The sequence below is a fragment of the Nycticebus coucang genome, chromosome 1, assembly GCF_027406575.1.
Source record: "Nycticebus coucang isolate mNycCou1 chromosome 1, mNycCou1.pri, whole genome shotgun sequence".
Lineage (NCBI taxonomy): Eukaryota > Metazoa > Chordata > Mammalia > Primates > Lorisidae > Nycticebus > Nycticebus coucang.
In genome coordinates, this window is record NC_069780.1 from 107,690,998 (window position 1) to 107,718,030 (window position 27,033).

Consider the following 27,033-nt stretch of genomic DNA (forward strand, 5'->3'; position numbering starts at 1 on the left):
CAGTGGGAAACATTTAGAACTTGGGATAAAGTTAATCAAGCTCACATCACACTTAACATTCTTCTCTATTAAGCAAAGGTCACTTCCTTCAAGATACTATTTTGAGCAAATATGATTTCTAAAATTTTGCAAGACTGAAGTTAATTAAACAGCGTAGCAAAATGGAAAACAGATGTCATGGAACATGTTTAAAAGATTTTAATGACATTCAGCCTGTTTTCTTAAATTCATTTGCAGTTGCTGTTGTATCCTGCACTTAAGTTCATGAGTGGTTGGAATGGGAGGATTTATGTCAATTTCATATGACAGGCAGGGGAAAAGCTATTCAGAGAGAAGAGCTGTTAGAAGGGCCTTGCAGAGATGTTTTTCTCCACAACCTGACCAGCTCATTTGGTTTAAACTCTTGAACTCTTTAAAATTAACATTTTCCATCTTTCAAAGGAACTTTCCATACCACCAACTCTGATGCTAGCTTTTTTTTTTTTTTCCTTGAGACAGAGTTCTACCTTATGCCCTGAGTAGAGTGCAATGGTGTGGCTCACAGCAACCTCAGACTTGGGCTGTGAGCATTCTGCTGCCTCTGCCTCCGAAGCTGCAGGGATTACAGGTACTTGCTGTGGTGCCCGGCTGGGTTTTTCCATTTTTTTTCATGAGTTGGGGTCTCGCTTGCACTCAGACAAGCCTCAAACTCCTCAGCTGAAGCAATCCTCACAGTGTTGGCATTACAGCTGTGAGCCACTGCGCCCAACTTTGATGCTAGCTTTCAATGATCCTTTCCGGAATCTCATGCTCAGTTATCCTGAAAGTATCTGCTAGGTTGACTAAGAAACTTAATATCTGTCAATTCTAGCTTAGACAAAAATCACAGCATGATGAAAGGTTTGGAGAAGAAAGTCACAGTTAATTCAAATGTAGGCATCCATGGTTTGGTTTTTAATGTATTTTTTCAAACCTTTGGGTAATTTTATATCCTAAATTCAAAACCATAAGGTTCTCTTTAAAGAATCAAAATGTCAGCTCAGCACCGTAGCAGTGGTTACAGCACCAGCCACATATACCAAGGGTGGCAGGTTCGAACCTAGCCTGGGCCAGCTAAACAACAGTGACAACTGCAACAACAACAACAAATGGTCAGGCATTGTGGTGGGCACCTGCTTGGGGGTTGAGGAAAGAGAATTGCTTAAGCCCAAGAGTTTGAGGTTGCTGTGAGCTATGACGCCATGGCACTCTACTGACGGTGACATAGTGAGACTCTGTCTCAAAAAAAAAAAAAGCATCAAAATGTCAAGTTAGACTGGAGGGATGATGAAGCAGCCTTACTTTCTTAACAAAATATATTCACAGAAGGAAAACAGAGAATAACCAAGTAGGAATTACAGTCTTGTCACTATTTTTCTTCTTTTGTAATTCACCTTTTAAAATATCTCTTAAAATGTTCCCTGGTGTTAGAAGCCACCTGATCATTACTGACATATGTCCCAAGGAGTACCACAAAATTTACAAGGACAAATACTTTTTATATAGTAAGCTTAACTATCTACTAAAATGGCATGTGTCATTTGTTTGAAGACCCTGCTGACATGGTAAGTAAGAGGGAGCAATGGACTGTCATGCTGCCTGTTGTTCATAAAAGCATCCCTGCAACCTGCAGGGAGGTGGGCTTTCCTGTCTTGGGCAGTGGCTGGTTTCTGTTGGTGCCTGTAAAGTGTGTGTGGTGGACAGGCCACAGCTTCTGTGCTGGTTACCAACACAAGGGCCTCTTCCTGGCCTTGACTCTTATTTTACTGATATGCATGCAATATTTGTGCATGTTTGTGGGGAACATGTGAAGTCCTGTTACATGCCTAGAATGCACAATGATCAAGTCAGGGTGCTCTGGGTATTCATGGCCTTCAGTGTTTGTCATTCCTATATGTCAGCAACATTTCAATTCTTCTCCTCAAGCTATTTTTACATATATAATATATTGCTGTTGTCTACAGTTACCTTGCTCTGCTACTGAACCTAAGAACTTGCTCCATCCACTTAACTGAATGTCTGAACAGACAAGCCCAGCCTCAGAGAATAGGGCACTTATCACAGTGCTTGGTGGGCACAGAAATTAGTATAGACACTATGGAAAACAGTATGGAGATTTCCCAAAAAACTAAAAATAGAACCAGCAATCTCACCATGGAGTATTTATCCAAAGGAAAGGAAATCAGTATGTCAACCCATACCCCTCTGTTGGTTGTTACATCACAATAACAAAAACACTGAATCAACCAATTGTTCACTGGCAAACGAGTGGAGGCAGAAAACGAGGTGAGCGTGGACATAGCAGAGTACTGTTTGGCCAGGACAAAGAATGAAGTGTTGTCATTTGCAGTAACGTGGATGGAACTGTTTCATTTATCACTCATTATGATAAATGAAACAAGCCAGGAGCAAAAGATAAATATCTACCACTATTCATATGTGGGGGCTTAAAAACTGGGTCTCATAGAGGTGGAGAGCAGAATGACAGACACCTGTCTAGATTTTACACTTAGACGTCTTCTGCTCTTTTTTTCTAAGACAGCTTTACAACTTAAGCTATGTATTCAGTACAGACTGTACAGTACTTAGGAATGTTGCCATTTACAACCTGAAATATGCCTAGGCCTTAATATAAAAAATACAAAAGACAATGAGGTGGAGCAAGATGGCAGCCGAGTAACAGGTTCCTTGCATCTGGGCACCATGAGTCTGGGGAGATAGGACTAGAGGCACCTCTGGCTGGTGGGATCTCCCTATCATCGCCTCTGAGAGGATACAGGGACTCAGCGAGAGACTTCTGGACCCCAAGAGAAGGACTAAAACAGTGGAGAACCAGCAAGTGCTCGTGTGTGTTCAATCCATATAAACCCGCCCGCAACTTCCACAGGCACGAGAACTTAAAGAGCAAGAGGAAGTGAAAGGAAAATTAGGGCAAGGAAACAGATAAAAGAAATCACTCATGAGGAAGAATCAGCAGAAAACTCCAGGCAACATGAAGAACCAGTCCAGAACAACCCCGCCAAGGGACCATGAGGTAGCTACTGCAGAGGATTACACCTATAAAGAAATGTTAGGAATGACAGAAAGGGAATTTAGAATACACATGTTGAAAACAATAAAAGAAATGATGGAAACAATGAAGGAAACTGCTAATAAAGTGGAAAATAACCAAAAGGAAATTCAAAAACAGAATCAAATAAGAGATGGAACGATATGAAGAATGTAAAAAGGATATAGCAGACCTGAAGGAACTGAAACAGTCAATTAGGGAACTTAAAGATGCAATGGAAAGTATCAGCAACAGGTTAGACCAGGCAGAAGAAAGAATTTCAGAGGTAGAAGACAAAGTTTTTGAGATAACTCAGACAGTAAAAGAGGCAGAAAAGAAGAGAGAGAAAGCAGAACGTTCACTGTCAGAATTATGGGACTTGATGAAGTGTTCCAACATACGAGTTATAGGAATTCCAGAAGGGGAAGAAGAATGCCCCAGAGGAATGGAAGCCATACTAAAGAATATTATAAAAGAAAATTTCCCAAATATCACCAAAGATTCTGACACACTGCTTTCAGAGGGCTATCGGACCCCAGGTTGCCTCAACTCTAACCAAGCTTCTCCAAGACACATTGTGATGAACCTGTCCAAAGTCAAGACAAAAGAAAAGATTCTGCAAGCAGCCAGGAGTAAGCGCCAGTTGACCTACAGGGGCAAATCCATCAGAGTGACCGCAGACTTCTCTAATGAAACTTTCCAAGCAAGAAGACAATGGTCATCTACCTTTAATCTACTTAAACAGAACAATTTCCAGCCCAGAATTCTGTACCCTGCTAAGCAAAGCTTAAAAATTGACGGAGAAATCAAATCATTTACGGATATACAAACATTGAGGAAATTCGCCACAACAAGACCAGCTCTACAGGAAATACTTCAACCTGTTCTGCACACTGACCACCACAATGGATCAGCAGCAAAGTAAGAACTCAGAAATTAAAGGAAAGAACCAAACCTCCACACTGATGCAAAAGATAAAACTAAGCAATGGACTCTCACAAAATAAGACGAATAGAATACTACCACACTTATCAATTATCTCAATAAATGTTAATGGCTTGAATTCCCCACTGAAGAGACATAGTTTGGTTGACTGGATTAAAAAACACCAGCCATCCATTTGCTGTCTGCAAGAAACACACCTGGCTTCAAAAGACAAATTAAAGCTCCGAGTCAAGGGTTGGAAGACAATTTTTCAGGCAAATGGAATTCGGAAGAAAAGAGGAGTTGCAATCTTATTTTCGGATAGATGTGGATTTAAAGCAACTAAAGTCAAAAAAGACAAAGATGATCACTTTATATTGGTCAAGGGAAAAATACAACAAGCAGACATTTCAATTCTAAATATCTATGCACCCAATTTAAATGCTCCCAGATTCTTGAAGCAGACCTTACTCAGTCTGAGCAATATGATATCTGATAATACCATAATAACAGGGGACCTTAACACTCCTCTTACAGAGCTGGACAGATCCTCTAAACAGAAATTAAACAAGGATATAAGAGACTTAAATGAGACCCTAGAAAAACTGTGCTTGATAGACGCAAATAGAACACTCCATCCCAAAGACAAGGAATATACATTCTTCTCATCACCCCATGGAACATTCTCCAAAATTGATCATATCCTGGCACACAAAACAATTATCAAAAGAATTGAAATTTTATCTTGTATCTTCTCAGACCATAAGGCACTAAAGGTGGAACTCAACTCTAACAAAAATGCTCGACCCCACCCAAAGGCATGGAAACTAAACAATCTTCTGTTGAATAACAGATGGATGAAGGAAGAAATAAAACAGGAAATCATTAACTTCCTTGAGCATAACAACAATGAAGACACAAGCTACCAAAACCTGTGGGATACTGCAAAAGCAGTTTTGAGAGGAAAATTCATCGCTTTAGATGCCTACATTCGAAAAACAGAAAGAGAGCACATCAACAATCTCACAAGAGATCTTATGGAATTGGAAAAAGAAGAACAATCTAAGCCTAAACTCAGTAGAAGAAAAGAAATACCCAAAATCAAATCAGAGATCAATGAAATTGAAAACAAAAGAATCATTCAGAAAATTAATGAAACAAGGAGTTGGTTTTTTGAAAAAATAAATAAAATAGATAAACCATTGGCCAGACTAACAAGGAATAGAAAAGTAAAATCTCTAGTAACCTCAATCAGAAATGATAAAGGGGAAATAACACCTGATCCCACAGAGATACAAGAGATCATCTCTGAATACTACCAGAAACTCTATGCCCAGAAATTTGACAATGTGAAAGAAATGGATCAATATTTGGAATCACACCCTCTCCCTAGACTCAGCCAGGAAGAAATAGAGCTCCTGAACAGACCAATTTCAAGCAGTGAGATCAAAGAAACAATAAAAAATCTTCCAACCAAAAAATGCCCTGGTCCAGATGGCTTCACTCCAGAATTCTATCAAACCTTCCAGGAAGAGCTTATTCCTGTACTGCAGAAATTATTCCAAAAAATTGAGGAAGAAGGAATCTTCCCCAACACATTCTATGAAGCAAACATCACCCTGATACCAAAACCAGGAAAAGACCCAAACAAAAAGGAGAATTTCAGACCAATCTCACTCATGAACATAGACGCAAAAATTCTCAACAAAATCCTAACCAATAGATTACAGCTTATCATCAAAAAAGTCATTCATCATGATCAAGTAGGCTTCATCCCAGGGATGCAAGGCTGGTTTAACATACGCAAGTCTATAAACGTTATCCACCATATTAACAGAGGCAAAAATAAAGATCACATGATCCTCTCAATAGATGCAGAAAAAGCATTTGATAAAATCCAGCATCCTTTTCTAATTAGAACACTGAAGATTATAGGCATAGGTGGCACATTTCTAAAACTGATTGAAGCTATCTATGACAAACCCACAGCTAATATTTTACTGAATGGAGTAAAACTGAAAGCTTTTCCTCTTAGAACTGGAACCAGACAAGGTTGTCCTCTGTCACCTTTACTGTTCAACGTAGTGCTGGAAGTTCTAGCCAATACAATTAGGCAAGACAAGGAAATCAAGGGAATCCAAATGGGAGCAGAGGAGGTCAAACTCTCCCTCTTTGCTGACGACATGATCTTATACTTAGAGAACCCCAAAGACTCAACCACAAGACTCCTAGAAGTCATCAAAAAATACAGTAATGTTTCAGGATATAAAATCAATGTCCACAAGTCAGTAGCCTTTGTGTACACCAATAACAGTCAAGATGAGAAGCTAATTAAGGACACAACTCCCTTCACCATAGTCTCAAAGAAAATTAAATACCTAGGAATATACCTAACGAAGGAGGTGAAGGACCTCTATAAAGAAAACTATGAAATCCTCAGAAAGGAAATAGCAGAGGATATTAACAAATGGAAGAACATACCATGCTCATGGATGGGAAGAATCAACATTCTTAAAATGTCTATACTTCCCAAAGCAATCTACCTATTCAATGCCATTCCTATCAAAATACCAACATTGTACTTTCAAGATTTGGAAAAAATGATTCTGCGTTTTGTATGGAACCGGAAAAAACCCCGTATAGCTGTAACAAAAATAAAGCTGGGGGCATCAGCATACCAGATTTTAGTCTGTACTACAAAGCCATAGTGCTCAAGACAGCATGGTACTGGCACAAAAACAGAGACATAGACACTTGGAATCGAATTGAAAACCAAGAAATGAAACTAACATCTTACAACCACCTAATCTTTGATAAACCAAACAAGAACACACCTTGGGGGAAAGACTCCGTATTTAATAAATGGTGTTGGGAGAACTGGATGTCTACATGTAAAAGACTGAAACTGGACCCACACCTTTCCCCACTCACAAAAATTGATTCAAGATGGATAAAGGACTTAAACTTAAGGCATGAAACAATAAAAATCCTCCAAGAAAGCATAGGAAAAACACTGGAAGATATTGGCCTGGGGAAAGACTTCATGAAGAAGACTGCCATGGCAATTGCAACAACAACAAAAATAAACAAATGGGACTTCATTAAACTGAAAAGCTTCTGTACAGCTAAGGACACAATAACCAAAACAAAGAGACAACCTACACAATGGGAAAGGATATTCGCATATTTTCAATCAGACAAAAGCTTGATAACTAGGATCTATAGAGAACTCAAATTAATCCACATGAAAAAAGCCAACAATCCCTTATGTCAATGGGCAAGAGACATGAATAGAACTTTCTCTAAAGACGACAGACGAATGGCTAACAAACACATGAAAAAATGTTCATCATCTCTATATATTAGAGAAATGCAAATCAAAGCAACCCTGAGATATCATCTAACCCCAGTGAGAATGGCCCACATCACAAAATCTCAAAACTGCAGATGCTGGCGTGGATGTGGAGAGAAGGGAACACTTTTACACTGCTGGTGGGACTGCAAATTAGTACAACCTTTCTGGAAGGAAGTATGGAGAAACCTCAAACCACTCAAGCTAGACCTCCCATTTGATCCTGCAATCCCATTACTGGGCATCTACCCAGAAGGAAAAAAATCCTTTTATCATAAGGACACTTGTACTAGACTGTTTATTGCAGCTCAATTTACAATCGCCAAAATGTGGAAACAGCCTAAATACCCACCAACCCAGGAATGGATTAACAAGCTGTGGTATATGTATACCACGGAATACTATTCAGCCATTAAAAAAAATGGAGACTTTACATCCTTCGTATTAACCTGGATGGACGTGGAAGACATTATTCTTAGTAAAGCATCACAAGAATGGAGAAGCATGAATCCTATGTACTCAATTTTGATATGAGGACAATTAATGACAATTATGGTTATGGGGGGGGAAACAGAAAGAGGGAAGGAGAGAGGTGGGTGGGGCCTTGGTGTGTGTCACACTTTATGGGGGCAAGACATGATTGCAAGAGGGACTTTACCTAACAATTGCAATCAGTGTAACCTGGCTTATTGTACCCTCAATGAATCCCCAACAATAAAAAAAAAAAAAAAAGTCAGAGAGGGAGATGTGAACTGAGCATGGTGCAGCTGCTGGCTTTGGAGATGGAGGCAGGGGCCAGGTGTTCAAAAGGCGAGGCAAGGAACTCTCCCTTACAGGCTCCAGAAGGAATACAGCCCTGCTAATATTTTTATTTTTAGCTCCTTGAAACTTCTAACCTCCAGAACTGTACTAGAGTACATTTGTGTTATGCTAAGCCACGAAATTTGTGGAAATTCATTACAGCAGCAATAGGAAACTAACACCAATTTAGTCATGTAGGATTTCATTTGCACAAAAACCTGAATAATTGAAATTGTTGATCTCTAATAAAAAAAAAAAAAACAATTTATTTTTCCTTAACAGTCTTTAGGGACTGTTTCTGTTTCTTTTTTCCCTTTAAATAAAAGCAAATATTGTCAAAAGAAAAAAAAATGGAGACTTTACATCCTTCGTATTAACCTGGATGGACGTGGAAGACATTATTCTTAGTAAAGCATCACAAGAATGGAGAAGCATGAATCCTATGTACTCAATTTTGATATGAGGACAATTAATGACAATTATGGTTATGGGGGGGGAACAGAAAGAGGGATGGAGGGAGGTGGGTGGGGCCTTGGTGTGTGTCACACTTTATGGGGGCAAGACATGATTGCAAGAGGGACTTTACCTAACAATTGCAATCAGTGTAACCTGGCTTATTGTACCCTCAATGAATCCCCAACAATAAAAAAAAAAAAAATACAAAAGACAACGAAAACCAGAGTAACTGATTTGCTCTTGGTGGAACAGGTGTGAATGTGAGTCTCAGAAGGATTAACACAGGGAGGGATGGGAAGCAGAGTGGTCAGTCTAAATGTGAGCGCTTGGGAGATGTCCAGGCCCATGGCAGGGTGGGGGCATTAGAAAAGGAAAAGAAGAATTCACGAGAAACAAACTAAAAATTATCAGACACTGTGACTGCCCACGACACTTGTGCACACAAGTTCCATGCACCTGCCCTTTGCCCCCTCATGTCCCTGATCTGCCCCCACCCCCATAGTGATCAAGTCACAAATGAGGTCACGGTTACAGAAAGTGACTGTGGAAGCATAATTGATTCCAAACCCTAACTAATAACAAGCTTTAAGTTCTCCTTTTTCCAATCCATTTCTGGCCACAAATCAATGAAAAATGAAAAGTGACATAGTCTTGAAAGTTGAGGGACAGGACAGAGGTAATGTGGTTTTCCAATGAAAAAGAGTGGTCGGATTCCTTCCATGCTTGGAATTCACAGAGATACTCCTTGGAGCATACTTCTCAGCTCAGGAGATGTGCTGGGAGGCAGATGAGCCACTCAGCTAGTGTGTCCTGCTCAGCATGAAACCACTGCCACAGCCTCTCAGCAAGTCACCAGGTCCTGTCCTTAGCCTCTAAAGCCACAGCACCGAACTACCAATAAGTTGTGCCCTTGCAAGGGTTAGCGGTATGGGCTGAGTTATTCCTTCTTTTTCTTATTTGGTCTTAATCTGTTCATGACTAACAGAGAGTCTCCGCAGACACAGGGAACAAAAAATTCTACCAAACAGGTTCTCTGCAAAGCTAAGAACAGTAGCCAACCACCGCTTCACACTAACCTCCTCCCTACACTGACTACCTCCTTAAGTTGACCTAATATCCTTTTTTTATTACTTTTTTAAATTTCAGGTTAAAGTGAGGGTACAAACAACTAGGTTACAATGTTTGCATTTGCTGGTAAGGTCTCTGTTGTAGTTGTGTCCCAAACCCAGTAGGTGTGCCATGTATTCTTATGTCGTACCCAGTGGGTGGAAGCTCACCAATCCCCTTCCCTTCTTTCCTCCCCCTCCCAAGTTGAATTGAGTTATGTTTTTCTCTTGTGCAGGCATGTATTAGATTGGGTACACTGGATACTTGCTTTCCCATTCTTGAGATACTTTACTAAGAAGAATGTGTTTCAACTCCATCTAGGTTAATACAGAAGATGTAAAGTCTCCATCTTTTTTTTTTTTTTTTTGAGACAGAGCCTCAAGCTGTCATCCTGGGTAGAGTGCTGTGGCATCACAGGTCACAGCAACCTCCAACTCCTGGGCTTAAGTGATTCTCTTGCCTCAGCCTCCCAAGTAGCTGGGACTACAGGTGCCTGCCATAATGCTTGGCTATTTGGGTTTTGCTGTTGTTTTGTTGTAGTTGTCATTGTTGTTTGGCAGGCCCGGGCTGGATGTGAGCCCACCAGCTCTGGTGTATGTGGCTGGTGCCTTAGCCGCATGAGCTACAGGTGCCGAGCCAAGTCTCTATCTTTTTAAAGTTGACCTAATTTTTACAGATTGGACATGTACCACATGTGCGTGTCAGGCAGGAGGCCTAGTTCCTTATGGTGACTACCTCCATGTGTGGGTCAGCTTGTTACAACCCTCAGTGGTCACCTTACAGAGGTTCCACTGTATACACTGGACTGACAAAGTTGCCACACCTTAGCAGAAACGACCAGAAGCTAAGGGATGTAGAAAAGGACATCAGGTAAGAAAGCAAAGTGCTGTTTTGTTCTCATTGCAAAATACCTTCTTAGTAAATTGTCATAGAAAAAAGAATTGGCACCTGCTACTTATGTTGCCCGCTGAGCAAAGTGAGCATGTACACACGGAAGTTCCTTTCCACACCCTTGTTACTAACATAGCCAATGTCACCTCCTAAAGTGCCCTGGCTCAAACATAGTATTAGTTTCATCTAATTTTACTTTAAAAAAAAAAAAAGCAGACCCTTAAATACATGTGACTGCAAGAATCTGTGTTAATTAAGAGTTGTGAGTGCCGTGTTAACTCCCCTCTATTCCAGTCTTCCAAAGACTATTGACGAGTGCGCCCAGTGTGGTAAGCCCTGATTCTGCAGATCAGATTAAGTTTAGGTGTTTAAAAGAAAAAACAAAACCTGGCATTTTTTTTTTTGTATGCATATAATGTTATGCTCCGTTTACTTCATTCTGAAGAAAACACTTTCCAACAGACTTCTCCTTATATGCCCTTGACCACAACCTGTGTTAGATCAGAGCCTCTTCACAGGAGGCTCTTCAGTGTCAGTCCCTATTGTTTAAGGACTGCCCCAGACTGGACACACTATGCAAATATGGTCCCAAATTTGCACATTACAACAGTGCCCTTAAATCACTTAAAGCTCCCTTTTGAAGAAATGAGGTTTTAGATGCAGGCATGTGCAAACGTGCACACACACACACACACACACACACACACACGCACGCATGCTCATGCGAGTGAACCCACATCCTCACCCTGCTGCACAGTCAGATTAAGCTCCTGTTTCCTGTCTTCAAATGTTTCACTCTTCATGTTAAAAGCTGCTCCCCACCCCCTATCCCTCCTAAGAGCCTGCTCCTCTCTCCCTTCTCTTCACCATGGTCAGCACATTTTTTTTTTTTTTTTGTAGAGACAGAGTCTCACTGTACCGCCCTCAGGTAGAGTGCCGTGGCGTCACACGGCTCACAGCAACCTCTAACTCTTGGGCTTACGCGATTCTCTTGCCTCAGCCTCCCGAGCAGCTGGGACTACAGGTGCCCACCACAACGCCCAGCTATTTTTTTGTTGCAGTTTGGCAGGGGCTGGATTTGAACCCGCCACCCTCAGCATATGGGGCCAGCGCCCTACTCACTAAGCCACAGGTGCCGCCCAGGTCAGCACATTTTGACACTTAAGTCAACTGGGACTGGAAGCCTGAACTTTCGTGTCAATTTCTGTGAATGTCCTGGAACACATGTGGCAGGTGCTGCCCCACCCAGTGAGTCCTGACCCCTCAGACAGCGGGTGGGTCCCTGAGAGTCCAGGAAGGAGCAAAGACCAGCCTTACCCAGTCAGGGCAATGCCATCTCAGATGCTCACCTTCCCCATCTTTCTGGGAATTAAAAATTGATCTGACACAGGTTGTGGTCAAGGGCATATAAGGAGAAGTCTGTTGGAAAGTGTTTTCTTCACAATGAAGTAAACGGAGCCCCACAAAACTCACTGTGTCTGCCCCTTCCCTCCTGCCCTGGAGGTGGTGGGCAGCTTCGAGTCCAGGCAGCTACAACTGTTTGGTGACCACAAGGACAGACCTGAGACTCCAAATGCACCTGAAATCTCTGAGCCTGAACTAAGCCTCAGCCGCTGATACATAAATATTTTCTTATAAATCCTGTTTTCCGAAGGTTCTGCTGCCTGGCTTTAAGGAACTTTGTGCTCATTTTTACTTTTTAACATTTCCAGTAAACCTGTGTCTTATGAGCTTCCAGAGATGTCGCCAGCCTTGGAGCAGACACAGTGGAGGAGAAGTTGGCTTCTTTACAGGAGGTTCTTTAGTGTCAGTCCCTGTTGTTTAAGGACTGCCCCAGACTGGACACACTAAATTTCTTCTGTATATAAGGATTCAAACCCTCTCTGGATCATCTCTAGACTTGATTAATTACTTACTACACAGCACTAACTCTAAGTCAACTAGTTACCTGTTAACTGAAGGAGAAAGAGGAAGCCGGAATTTCAAGAGAATTTGACAAGAAAAATCCTTGTCAGGAAATCCTGTGACACTTCATACACATGATACTGTGGGACAGGGTTTGCTCAGATGCCAGAGACTTGGTGTATTTTCCTTTGCACTGTATTCTGTCACAGGGCGAGATGCAGTGAATTCAGAAATACCTCACTAATGACATCTTAGTTGGCTGTTAGAACAAAATGCTTGGAGGCCTCCAGCATTTCAAAGCAGAAAGCATGACCAGTTAGTTTTCAGCCTTTAGTTGTGGGTGTGCAGTGAGGCTCACCAAGCGCTCTGCACCAGGCTTTCTGCGCAAGTCTGAACTACGCAGGGAGCTCTGCCTGCCAGCCTGCAGGGCCCACCCTCACTGCCTGATCCCACCTCCCTCCTCTCTGACACTCTGCTCAATTTCCAGAAACTCCAGTGTGACTGGAATGAAAGCAAAAACTACTTCTAACTGGCCAGTGATTTTTCTATTAACATTTTCTTCATTGCCACTTTTTTTTCTTAAGGTGGAGGAAAACCCAGCACAACAAAGAAAGAATTCACTTGCAATTGTTAGCAAGTATTGCAAATTGCTTATTTCAGAAACTTTCAATGCCTGTAGTCAAGTAACAAAAGATTCACTGCTAATCTCCTCTTACTAATAACAAAAATGAGGGCAGGTAATAGTGATTTAGTATGCCCTGTGCCTGCATAATTTCACACGACTACAGTCCTGGGGAGTGGGGCACTGTTGTCACTCCCTCTTTCTAAGGGAGAAACCTAGACCCAGTGGCACTGAGGAGCTTATCCAAGGTTACCCAGCCTGGGTGTGGGGGAGATCCTAACTCTGTCCTATGCTGCTTTCTTTGGGTAAAAAGAATTTTCTTTGAAAACAAGCCCTGAAATCACAGACACCAAGTAAGACTCCTAACCACAAAAACAAGGACTCAACCTTCTTTGGAAAAATGTAATTAAATGTTACATTCACCAAGACCCCCGCACAGCAAACCACTATTCCCCTAATACCTAAGGATCCAGCACTAAATATTTATGTGAAAAAATCGTGAGGAAGACAACATCAAAACATTATTCCTTAGTTAAAAGCCTTATACCTCAGGAAGTTCCTTGATTGGACTTCCCATTTCAGGGAGGGGTTGTTTTTGAAATGATCCAAGACCAGCACTGGGAAGTCATCACTCCTCTCGTTTATGAGGAGTCAGTGTCTGCAGAGCCAAGACTGCAGAATTAGGACCTGGTTACACTGACATTCCTTACTGATTGTGCTCCAATGTGTTTACGCAGTGTGTGTGAGAGGTTACAGGAACAAATTGAGAAAACTTTCTGCCCTATTTCTTTCCCTAGTGTTTCGAAGGTCCCCCCTGCTCTCCCCCCCGTTCTACACGTTGCACTTTCACTGTTACCAAACTGCTTTGTTATGTAACTAGACTTCTCAGATAATGAAACTCATTTAACCAGAAACAGAAGCTGGTGCATATTACATCTTCAGAATCAGAAACAGAATGATGCCTCTTCCCAATGTTAAACCTCGAAGAGAAGGCTTCTGGATTGCACTGGAGCTGATTTAGGGGCTGGCCATTCTTCTATAAAATGTGTTTAATGGCAAAAGATGTGTAGAATTTCGTGTATATGTGTGTATCTATGTTCTTGACAAAATGATCTTAAAGACCACAGAGTATAGATTACTCAAAGGTAATAAAGCTCTCATCCCTTTCACCTTTGGGTTCTTGGCACCCAGCACCACCCAGCACTTAGCAGATACTAACTTAACAGAGAGGGGATGGTAAGTGTGTTAGATTTTAAAATACATCTGTGTACAAGTAAGGACTCCCCCCCTTGCAATTGCTTGATGATTACCTCTCTTTGGTCCTTTTGTTACTTATTTTGTCCCAAATTGGTTTGCCTCTCTTCAATTTGCCTTTTACGTTTATTTTGCTTTTAATCTACTAGGTAAGGCTTCTACCAGAACCTAGGAAACCATTTATATTCTCATGTCAAACAATGAGACTTTGAACCCTAACTAGCAGAGGCTAAAAGATGGGAAAATGTTCAGCTTCCCAAGTTCTACTGACCATGGCACACACTGGAGTTTAAGCCATAGTCCAACACAAGCAGAAAGGAGCAGTGCAGAAGCTGTCTGGCATCTGGGGTGTTGACACGTCGAGTGCACACACCAGGAAATAGCAGTCTGGTTGCACTGTTGCCACTGACAGGGCAAGGGAGCACCTGGAGACTGCAAAAGTCCCCATGTCCTTCCAAATGTCCCATTTTCTCCACCGTGCTTTAAAAGTAGGATGTTAATTAAACAAGAACACAGGAGAACTGAGGAAGGAGTTGAAATTAACTTCCACGAACTTTTCTAAAGTAATTCTATCCCAGATGGTTCTTCCTTCTTTTTCTTTCTTTTTCCTGTTTTTTTTTTTTTTTGAGACAGAGTTTCACTATGTTGCCCTCAGCAGAGTGCTGTGCCGTCACAGCTCACAGCAACCTCAAACTCTTGGGCTTAAGTGATTTTCTTGCCTCAGCCTCCCAAGTAGACCACAGATGCCCACCACAGCGCCTGGCTATTTTTTTGTTGTTGTTGCAGTTGTCATTGTTGTTCAGCTGGCCTGGGCCGCTGCCAACCTGGCTGTATGCGGCCGGTGCCCTACTCACTGAACTATGGGTGCCGCCCTTATTTAATTCTTTATATCCATTCAGCTTGTACAATAAATGGTGTCAGTTGGAAAAGTGCTATAAAACCCTGGCCCTGCTAGGGTTTGAAAACAGAAGTCCTGTGGTTACTCTAGGAAGGAAGTTAAGCAGAATAAATAAGGCTGCTCTAAAGGCAGGAGAACTTTCTCTCCCTCTTTCCTGGTCTGTTTTTGCTTCATTCATTCAAAAAATTGTTTTTTTGAGCATCTACTACTAATCATCAGGTACTGATGACAGATCAATGAAAACAAGACAGACCAGCTTCCTACTCGGCTTACGTTGTAATGTGCGGGGGGGAGGGCTACAAAGCAACAGGCAAGTAAATAACTATCAGAAATAGTCACATGAAATTCAGTAATTAATAAGGGTGATTTACTGGTGAATGGCTGAGGGGCTGCTGTGGTCAGTGTGGCCAGGGATGGTGACATCAGGCTGAGATGCGAAAGACCAGAAGGAGCAGCCACTGGAGACAGGACAGGCTGACAGGAGACATGTCTCCAGGGAGAAGAACATTCCAGGCCAAGAAACAACTTGTACTGCAATTTGTGTCTAGGAGTGGGGGATCATGAGGAACTCCCAAATATAGAAAGGCTGGCACAGTGAAGTCACTGATAAAGGCTGTGATTCCCTTCTGTTCTCTCCCTCAAATAAATCCTCTCTCATTCCCCCAGGTGGAGAGAAAGGACCTTTCTCTGATTTCTATAGTGCTTATTACTACTTGTTATTTTGAAGATATGGCTTCACTTTGTCAGCCTAGAACTGGGCTGAGGTGACACTGAACACCCCTAACACCTCAGAACACGGCAGGATGAGTTTATTGGACATGCCTCTCTTGGGGCAAGATTTGCACAAACAATTGGGTGTCTAAAGGTGGGACTGAGAAAAAGGAGAAAGGGAAAAGCAAAGGTTGTAAAATGGAATTATTTTGTAAAGGCTGATTCAGCCTGAAATCTTTAAGATAAGGAAGAATGATACTTTTGTTTGTGTTTTTCTTTAGAGGCTGGGAGCAGAAAAGTAGTTAGGATAGAAGCCAAGGAAGCTCTTGATTTAGCATGTAAAATTTTGAAAATCATTTGATTATTATCCCAATTAAAAGAGCATGGACTTTTATGCAATGCATGTATTTTCGGCATTAGTGTGGCAAATAGGCATAATCTTCTCTGTAGGCCTGTCCTGCTCTGGGTATAAGCCCTGCCCATTCACCCTCCAGTAATCTTCCTGATGTTTATAGTCTACCTCCCTCCCTCCCCCCAGACAGAGGAAGAATATTTAAAGAGGAAGTAATAAAGGGAGATTGAAAGCAGCATATTGTTACTTATATATTGTTTGGTCCGACTTAGGAGGTGAGCCCAGTGGGAAAACTCAACCATGCCCTTCTGTGACCTTGGCAGACTGCCCACTAAGTCTGGCACTCTACTTTCCTCAGAGTTGATTCCTGGGAATTCCACGCATATCCAGCCCTTTGATATTGGTATTCCTTTATTCCTAGGAATAAAGACAACCAGGGATTTTCACACTGAGCCCTGCATTTATTTTAAATTTTGAGTCGTCAGGCACCATTTTCAGAAAAAGAAGAGCAAGAGACTCATGTGGTCCACTCAGAACAAGAAAAGGAATAGGACAGGGCGGCGCCTGTGGCTCAGTGAGTAGGGCGCTGGCCCCATATGCCGAGGGTGGCGGGTTCAAACCCAGCCCCGGCCAAACTGCAACAAAAAAAAAATAGCGGGGCATTGTGGCGGGCGCCTGTAGTCCCAGCTGCTCAGGAGGCTGAGGCAAGAGAATCGCGTAAGCCCAAGAGTAAGAGGTTGCTGTGAGCCGTGTGACGCCACGGCACTCTACCAGAGGGCGGTATAGTTAGACTCTGTCTCTACAAAAAAAAAAATAAATAAAAAGAAAAGGAATAGGACAAATAGTTAATAAATCAGGTTTATGCCTATTCTTTCTGACAAAAAAGATATTATTTGAGCATAGTGTTCCTTCTTTGATATGGAATGACACTGTTAATTTTTTCTTGTGCTGTGTCCAAGCATAACGTCACATTCCTACAGAGGACAGGAGTGCTGTGCGTGTCCCCTTTACATTCCAGATAGCCCACATTTGATTATACTCAGCTCTCGGTGGCATTCTAGAGGGCTGAGGCAGGTAGATCTCTTAAGCTCAGGAGTTTGAGACCACCCTGAGCAAGAGTGAGATCCCCATCTCTACTAAAAGCAGAGAAACTAGCCAGGGATGGTGGCAGGTGCCTGTAGTCCCAGCTACTTGGGAGGCTGAGGCAAGAGGATCATTTGAGCCCAGGAGTTTCAGGTTGCTGTGAGCTATGACACCATGGCCCTCTACCCAGGGCAACAGAGTGAGGCTCTATCTCTAAAAATAAAATAATAATAATTATGCTCAGCTCATTCATGAGAGACAGTGTTAGAAACAGATAAAGGGAGATTCAGAAACCCCTGTGACAGGTAGGACAGGTGGCTAGAGTGTGGGGTCTTCGGGTGAGAGAGGATGGGGCTGAACCCAGTCAGAGAAAAGAGCTCATGGCATTTGGGGGGGTTTTGGGGGGTTTTTTGTTGTTTTTTTTTTTTTTTGCCTCTTCTCATGATCAGTATTGGAAGTATTTGAACCCCCACCCCCAAAAGCAAAGATTTTCCATTTTGAAAATGATCTTTCCACCCCAGCATCCAAGAAAAAGTCAAACTCTATTGTCAGATTAATTTATTACAAGAGTAAATATTTTGATTCCTATTACTCCCTTACTGTGCCCTCTTAATTGCTTCCTATTAGTTTAGGTTCAAACGAGGAAGATGTATGAAATACCATAAAGCAAAGGATATAAGCCTCTCCTTCCAGGAAAGGGAATACAACCATAGGCTGATGAATAAAGGTTAGAGCAAAACACAGTGTTTCACTGTTGACTATAAGAGGCAAATAAAATCTCATTTTTACCCCAATGTATGAAAAGAAATAAATATAGAAATATACAAGGATTTTACTTGGCTGTTACCAATAGTCACTAATAACTTGGATGCCGTGCTTAATTATTTGCTGATGTCACTTAACAGCATTTCTCCATCAATGGACAAACTGTTAAAACAATGAACAAACCTTTCTAGGAAAGGCTGTGATCACAAAGAAAGGAGTGGGCAGCGTCACACCAAACCAGCAGCACTGCTCACTTCAAGAGGGTAGGTGGGAAGAGGAGAAGCAGAAAATACGAACTTTGTCTTTAATTACCTCTGAATTGTTTGAATTGTCACATCAAACATGCATTTATTATGTTATTAAAACAAAATCCAATAAAGTTATAAAAGAACATTTAAAAATTAATCTATATTCTAAAAGTGTCATCAAATGTTATTTTCTACCCAGTAAAACGGCAGTAATCATACAATATGAAAATCATTAAATCATGCTCTATAAATATGTTTAAACACAAAAAGATTTGAGGAAAAAAACAGTAGTAAAACATGGAATAAGGAGATGTTATCTGTGAGCTAACCCTGAATTTCCTCCAGAAGGGGAATTAGCCCCTTTTATTCAGATCTCAGGCACTAAAGTCCATTTCTCTGCATCACCTTCTACACTGAAAATGACTCAGAAGCACCTGCTGTCACTCTTCAAATCTACACTTCAGCACGGCATCTCAAGTTATTCTGCCAACAGGGCCGTCAACCACACATCAACATCGCCGCAAAGCAGAAATAAAGGTGCAGAGCTGTTGACAATCCTGCGATAAGCAGGGCTGTAAATGCCTGTTAATAGCCCCTCATGTTTGCTCTCCTGTGATTTTTGCCTGATTTATGATGACCAGCATAGACAGACTTCACTTCGGCAAGAGCACAGTCAAGCCCTACTCCTGGAAGACATCTGCCCTCTTCTTCCCCAGAGAGCAGAGCAGGTGCTTTGTTTCATTAAAAGCACTCCAAATACATATTCAAAAGGTGCAGATGAAAGAAGTCAGCAGCAGCAATTAATTTTATAGGTTGGTGCTGCCAGGGCATAAATCTTTTTTCAGGCCATCATGTTTTAGCTCCTTTTCCCTGCTCAGCCCCTCTGTGGAACTGAGTACAGAGATGAATGGTCACTGGCGTCTTTCATGCGGCCCTGTACAAGCCTGGTGAGTAGCACCACTGCCTTCCAAAAAAAGCCAAAACAGAATACAAAATTAAGTGTGGGTAAGTGATAAATTATTGAAACTGCAATGCATGATTGTCTAGAAGTCTTGTTTTATAAAAGAGTCTGCCCCTTTGTTAACTTAAGATGTTCTTTCTGACTGATTTGTTAGTTGATTAGTCTAATAATTTTCAATAAATAATAAAGCAAGGAACAAATGCAAGGTGTTATTTTAATTTGAAGGCCTTATCAATTCTAACATTTCTAACAAATAAGCTGATGCCAGAGAGAAGACAGGAGGCTACAGGGGCCTGAGGACACAAAGAACAACTCCTCCCTAAAGGAGCCCTTCCTGCCCCAAATCAACATCAGACATCGCCAGGAAGAGAAGGGGCTTTCCCCGGTTCTGGTGAACACACTCTCCTGGAGCCCTGACCTTGCAGCACATGCACATTCTACATGACTCCCACATTTCCGCTGACATCTGTCAGGGCAGTCATTCAAGGCCTGTCATGCTGTGATGGAACCTCTGAGCTTATTTCTACCTCTCGCTGACCTTGTAATGGCTCCATTCATAACAACCCTGTGCCCTGTGATGCCAATGGAAACAGCTCATGCAAGGTGTATCATCCCAAGCTAATAATGGGAATCGAACAGGGAGGCAGCACTCATGGAAATGTACAATTCTGTAGAATCCCAAAGCCACGTGGGCTGTGGCAAACCTCGTCCTCTCTGGTTTCTCTCCCCTCCGGGACCTGCACAGAGTTTCTGTCCTCAGGCATTAGTCTTCCCCTCTCATCTGTAGAGATCTCCATACTGATACTCACATTTAAAGAAATAAATACAAACTACTGACACATTTGGAAACACAGCTGGCTGAGCCCCTCTTCCCTACCTTAGTGACTACATGTTGTATGTGGTATTTTCACAGCCATAACCTTTTAGCTTTTAGCAAAGGCAGCTCTAACCAAGCTTCTCGTTTACCTTATTTATTTTTAAGTATCTTTAGTATTTTTGAAAGACTTGCCCGGCAGCAAGGTCACCTCAGTCAAGGACAACTCCCTGCATAGCTGAGTCCAGGCAGCAGATCTTTTCTAACCAGGGAGGACGAACCTCAGACCCACAGAAGTACTCACAGTTTGGGTTTGGCCAGCAGAGGTGGTGGCTCCTTACTGGGTGAAGGCAGGACAGCAGGTGCTGGAAGTGCTCTGTCATCATTCACTTTGCCATTAATCAGCCCGTTTACTCCGTGGTGCAGATGGACCCCTTTGGTTTCCCTCTCTGCAGAACTGCACTGTGTGTGAAGGGCTGCCGTGCTCAGGCCTGACTTGAGGCTGCTCCCCTGCCACATCTCAGAGGGTCTCTTTGAAGCCAACTTGGGGGAATCTGTCTCCAAGACTGGAGCAGAAGATGGGAAGTGCTGGAAGTGATCATCACTGGACTCGCCTGCTGAGTTACAGCTATAGTTCTCAGTGTTGGCTAAGGAAGGGGGGAGAAAGGAAAAACAATAAGCTACTAGTTCAACAAGCTATTTTCACACTGTCAATCCCTGATGTCCTGCTAAGTTGCTAAAGGAGATGTAGGTATGGGGCTCTCGTGTGATTCTCTGATTCTTATGCTTGCTGGGAATCAGCCACCTGCTTCTCTGCCTAACTGAGCCCACAGGTGGAGAAACAGCTACCGAGTCATTATCAAGTTCACACGAAAACTAAAGACAACTGGGTGAAAAGTGACACCAGAGCTGCAACAGCTGACAAAGCTCCATCCTCCCACACTTGGGTCCCTGGGCCTGACTGAGCGCCGTGCCTGTCTCTGCAGACAAACCCAGCTACAGAGGCTTTGTGACATTCAGTCTACAAGGTGTCCCAGAAGCCACCCCTCATGAAACTGTAGCTAACTGCGCCTTTATTTACAGGGTATCTACAGAATATTCTCTACGTGTTGACCACCTCTTTGCAAAATTTTGTAGTGAACATGTTGTAAATAAAGGCACATTTAACCAGTTTCCCATTTTCCCTATGTATGGCGACATTAGGGGTAATTTCGGGGATGCCCTGTATTTTACAGCTAAGAAAGGTAAAGCCCCGAGTCAGTGTCTCGTGGTCTAATAAAGGTTATTTCTACATCAGGTGATTGTCCCAACTGAACTCAGTATGCAGGAGAGGTACAGTCACTCTCAACAGACTGAGATTGTGTCTTCTTTGAAGGCTTCACCTTGCCCAGAGCCCAGCAGAGCTGCCGGCACATACCCAAAAGTGCTGGCTGAGGTAAACGAAAAGCTCAAAAGTACTCATCACTGATGTTTGCTACATCACGAAAAGATTCACCCCAGATGAAAATGAAAATATTGTATACCAGCATTTGCCACTCAGCTTACAGAGCCCCAGGTGCTGGCCATGTACAGCCTCTGTGCAGGCCAGGACTCTGGGTCCTCCTTGCTCTACGATCCCAATCATGACCCCGAGGTTCCTTTTAACACATTAGCACTCATTCGTATCAGCCATTTTCCCACTGAGATGACCCTCATGCCTCTTTTACTAATTAACACGAGCCAGCATGCACAACTACAGCAGCCTAAACCCAGCGTTTGGCAGCCTCTGCTGCCACCTAGCACCAAGTCCGGCTCTTCCAAAGGAATCTGAGTGAGAGCCACTTGTTCTCCTGGTTTGGTCCAGGCTCAGCCCTCTCACTATCAGTGGGCTGTAACATGCGACAGGCTTGGTTGGAGAGAGATTTTAACAATCTCTGTAAGATGAATAATAGAGAATAGGCAATTAAAGTAATCTGAAGTGCATTTGTAATCGTAAAAAAGTCAACTAAAATTTAAAAAAAAAAGCAAAAAACTGTTTCACACTACCTTAGTGAGATTTTGAATTTTGAAAATATACATTTTTGAATTTGATTTCAAAAATGCAAATATTGCTTTATTTTTCATATCAGTTTTATGCTGTCATTGACATAGATTACCAATGAAATTTGATTTCCAAGATCTTTACATCTTCTCTGAGTTTGCCTTGCATTACCTTTTATATAAGTAGATTTATCTTGTATGACCTTTTGAGATGTTTCAGTGGTGTGTTAGACAAAGACTTGTTTGTACAAATATCTCAGGATCGTACGCACTGGCACTGCTGAGAGCAGGGGCTGCAGCTCTGCTTTCGAGGTGGCCTTCTGACAGGGATTGACTCTGGGTCAGCACAAAGGTGTTAGGAAACCAGCCCCATTGTTTCCAAGATTGCACAAGTTAAAACAACAGCCCCACTGTGTGCTCAGCTGCTTATCCTAACCTCCTTCCTCTGCCCCAAAGCTGTTGTCTCACAATGAAAGGTATCAGGGCAGCTCCTGGGGTGGCAGGTGTCTGTCTGCTGTGGACACCCCACACCCCACGCCCCTCACCTACCCGAGATGACAACCAGCTGGGCAGTGCTTGTGGCCGACCCATACTCATTTCTGGCCAAGCATGTGAAGATCCCTGCGTCTTCAGGGAATGTTTCCGCAATAACCAGGGTGCAGATTTCCTCTAGAAGAGGAAAGAGTAATTCATCAGAGGGAATCCAGGAAGTCACTTTCTCGAAGTCAGACCCTCTGTCTTTCTACAACAAACAAACTAGGTAACGCTGACTACAGAATCGCTTTACGGAATGCACAGTATAGAATCTCTTTATGTTTAATTCAGCAATGTAGCCTGGGAGACAAGGCTTTGGTGTCCGACCCATTCTTTGTGATTTTAAACAGTGGTAGTCTTGGTTTCCTCCTTTGTATAGTGGGCATAACATACACCTAGTGGGATATCTGTGAAGATAACACAGGATGTTTACAAGTATGAAACTAACTGTACTTTGCATGTAGAAGATACTCAGGGAATGTTAGCTTCATTCTTCTGTCACAGCTACAATTAGACAATTTACTTTGTAATTATTAGTAGCTTATTTCTGGTTCTCTGACTTCAATACAACCTCTGAGAGCAGAAACCATGTCTGTCTGTCACAGCATCTTGTACATGAAAGGCACTCTATAATTATTTTTGAATAAATACATGGATGAGGTTTAGATTGCAGAAAAAAAGTAAGCAAGTTTTCTAAAGGAATTCTCAGACTAGTCTTTCCACAAGCTTCCTTGATGTGTTTTAAATGTAACTGAACAGAATTCATTGTATATGAACTCTCAAGACTATTTTTATGCATAAAATAAGGTGTACACCTGCATATAGTTGATGACCAGCTGAACATATAGAATAGATACACTTTTTAAGAAACAAAAAAAGAAAACACATGTTCTTTGAGTGATTTTCATGAATTGATATGTCACAATGATTTTTACTAGATAAAATTTTAATCCCATGTCCCAAAGTTTGTCCAGCTTTTTTTTCTCTTGGAAAATTTCAGATAGCAGGATGAAAAATAGCAGTGACAATATGGCCACATTTTGTGGAGAGAGAGAGAAACATCATAGCTCATATGGTTCTGACATTACAAAAACGAAGAAAGCCGTGAGGAATGTGACGAGCCAGGCTGTTAGTATTGAATTTTCATCTGGTAGCATCTTACTTGAACAAAGGCCTATAAGACATCTGTAAAATAAATTTTAGTAAGGAATGGAAATCAGGAAATGATTGCTTATGTCAGATAAAGGTTCACCTACATGTACTATAAAAACTGTCTCCAGAAACATTTAAACTTATCAATAACTTTAATTATGATCCATTTCAATTCAGTTTTCCTAGATTTACTTTCCTCGGGTTTTTTTTTTTTTAGAGACAGAGTCTTACTTTGTTGCCCTGGGTAGAGTGCCGTGGCATCACAGCTCACAGCAACCTCCAGCCTCCCGAGTAGCTGGGACTATAGACGCCTGCCACAACACCCATATATTTTTTGTTGCAGTTTTTTCAGGGCCAGGTTTAAACCTGCCACCCTCGGTATATGGGGCCAGGGTCCTACTCACTGAGCCACAGGCACCGCCCTTTCCCCAGGTTTTGACTTCAGGGCATAAAATAGACTACTAAATCAGAAACTACTAATGATAAATTCTATTCATTACAGTTACCTAGAAATTATTTAATCATAGTAACATCTCCCAGAAGGCTAAATTGCATTTTTCTTGGACATACTTAACACTTGGTTAAACACAAATAAAACCCAGATTTTCTTGGTGAAAACTCATAAAATGATGAGGATAAGCAAGGATAAGATTACTAGGTCCCCTGGGTAATCAGGGTCATTTTCACAAACCTTCTTCCCAGGTTTTCCGCCCCCAGAAAGGAAGCCAGCTTCCACCTTGCAAACCACATGGTTTGCCTAACACAATTGATAAAAAAGAACTGTCAGCTAAAACCAACAAGATGAAATTCAGTGTGGGTAAAGGCAATGCTTTTATTAGTATTTATAAAGGACTCTTAAAAATTGTGAACCATATCATACGTAGAGAAGGATATTTTAAATGTGCAGATTCAGGAATAACAATGAAACAAATCCCTGCGTATCTATGATTAAGCCTAAGGATAAAATATGACCAGTGCTTTAGAAATGCCTCATCTGACCTCCCTCAGCTCAATCTTCCTTCTTCTATGGGATAGCAATTCTTTTGATTTTCTGTGGATGTTTATTACATATGTATGTATCCTTAAGAAATGCATTTAGTTTTAAAAAATTGGGTCTCAGATACAAATCTGGTTATGTAAAGAAAAGGCAACCTTGTCACTGTTAGAAAAAACTGTCAAGAATTATCGCATGCCGTGGATGCGATAAATTTCCAATGTCCCTGGAAATTTATAAAAGCCCCACAGGCGCTCTGTGGGTGAGGCTGGGAGTAGGAATCTCAAGTTTGCCTCAGTGGGGAGTCTGGGGGCCTCAGTGTGGGCAGGACCTGGATGGCCAGCAGGCCAGCAGGGAAAGTTGGTGAGGAGGAGTCAGCTCCATGTGGCCAAGCTCCGGGTAGGTGAGGAGGAGTCAGCTCCATGTGCCAAGCTCTGGGTGGAGTCGGAGTCCCCGATGCTCTGCCTGGACTCACATGCTCATGACACAGGGCTGTGGCCAACAGGGCTCCCTTTCCTCCCATGGGCACTTGGTACCCTATGCCGCCTCACAGCTGCCCTTCCTGGGCAGGTTCTCTCACGGTAAAGCACATCCCCCATCAAGGCTTGTGGGGAAAATTTGTAAGACCTTGCAAGTCTGAAAATATCTTTACTAGATCTTCATGTAAAACTGAACTGCTGGTGAAGGGAGAATCACAAGTGGGAGGTAATTTTATGTCAGAACATTGAAGGTCTTGTGTCACTGCCTGTGTCCAGTGCAGACTGCTGGGAAGGCTCCACTCTGACCTGGATGGTCTTGACACACCTGAGGCTATCCCTGGACACTTGGATCCCCACTTCTTGTTCTGTGGATGCTGAATCTCTCTGTGATATGGATTGCCCTGAGTTTGCTCCATGCACTTTCCATACAGGGGGCTTTCTCCATCTGGAAACTGACAGCAATTTAGGAACTTCTTTGAATTATTTTATCAACCAGTTCAGTGATAATCCCTTCTGTCCCTTTTCTCACTGCTCTCCTGGACCCCCGTCAGGCACATGGGGTCGACCGGGGCTGGTTCTCTCCTATGTCCCTTCTTTGCCTCTTTGCTGTACTTTGTGGGATGTTTTCTCAGCCTTGATTTCTGCTGCCAACCTTTTCATTCCAAGGACATTCTTTGTCCTCCCCTCCCATTTTTTAAAACAGCTTTTCATTTTACCTCTTGGATGCATAATTTTCTTGTCCGAATAGAGATTTTAATTTGTCTTATATTTTATATTCTTTGCAAATTTGTTTTCTCTAAGTTGCTTTTTGGTAATATTGCCCTTTTATTTTCACCTATGACATTCATGTTAAAGGTTTTCTTCAGATGCCTTTTATCTCTGCTTGTCTGACATGACTGTGAGCTGATTAGAAGCTCTGAGTACAGGAGAGGAATTTGTTGATTTGGCCTTCCCCCGTGGCATACCCTTTGCATAAGAAACTGCCCGATCATTATCTATCAATTATTTTTCTCTTGAGATGACATCCCAGGGCACGCTGTCACACGGTTTGGGGGTCACAGGGTTTTATTTAGCCAACTTTTGTCCCACAGCCTTTTTTTTTTGTTCAATCCACCATCCTAACCTAAAACTTACATTAAGTGTTTAACTGTCTACTGGGATCTCAACAAATATCCCCAGTATTGCCCCCTAAAACCCAACACTCAGAACAATTAAATAAGTAAAAATTACTTCACATTTTGAATTACAGAATCAAAACACAAACTCCACTGTGTAAGCTCTAAGCGGGGTCACAGCAGGCAGTAGAGTTACACTGAAAGCAAGCCGCACACCTTATTGGCGTAACCCTCCAAACAGTGAGACACGTTTTGTATTTTTAATTTTGCGTGCCATTAGACCAAGATACAGAAGTAACCCAATGCCGTCTGTGGCTGTTTCCAGACAGCTGAGTAAGAGCCGGAGCTTTAACAGCTGCCAAGGGAGTCTTCCGTTCCCCACCCCCAGACTGGTCTTTGAAGAATTTAATTAGTGTAAAGTCAGAAGGTCAAGAAGGCCAGAACAGGTAATGTGGCAGATGGATGCTGGTCTCAAGTAAGCTGACTAGCTATTAGTTCACAAGACAGTCTGGAGAGGTCCGTGATGCAA

General features: G+C 42.2%; 1 protein-coding gene across 7 annotated transcripts in view; it reads right to left on the minus strand.

Annotated features, from left to right (window-relative positions):
• The window catches only part of PALLD (palladin, cytoskeletal associated protein), a 283,256-nt gene that overhangs the window by 114,373 nt on the left and 141,850 nt on the right, over positions 1-27,033 (minus strand). For all 7 annotated transcript variants that reach the window (XM_053586003.1, XM_053585997.1, XM_053585972.1 and 4 more), the window contains 2 exons: positions 22,780-22,899; positions 20,516-20,858 (listed from right to left, as the gene is read on the minus strand). In XM_053586003.1, the coding sequence (XP_053441978.1) occupies positions 20,516-20,858; positions 22,780-22,899 (463 nt within the window). The remainder of the gene's footprint in view (positions 1-20,515; positions 20,859-22,779; positions 22,900-27,033) is intronic.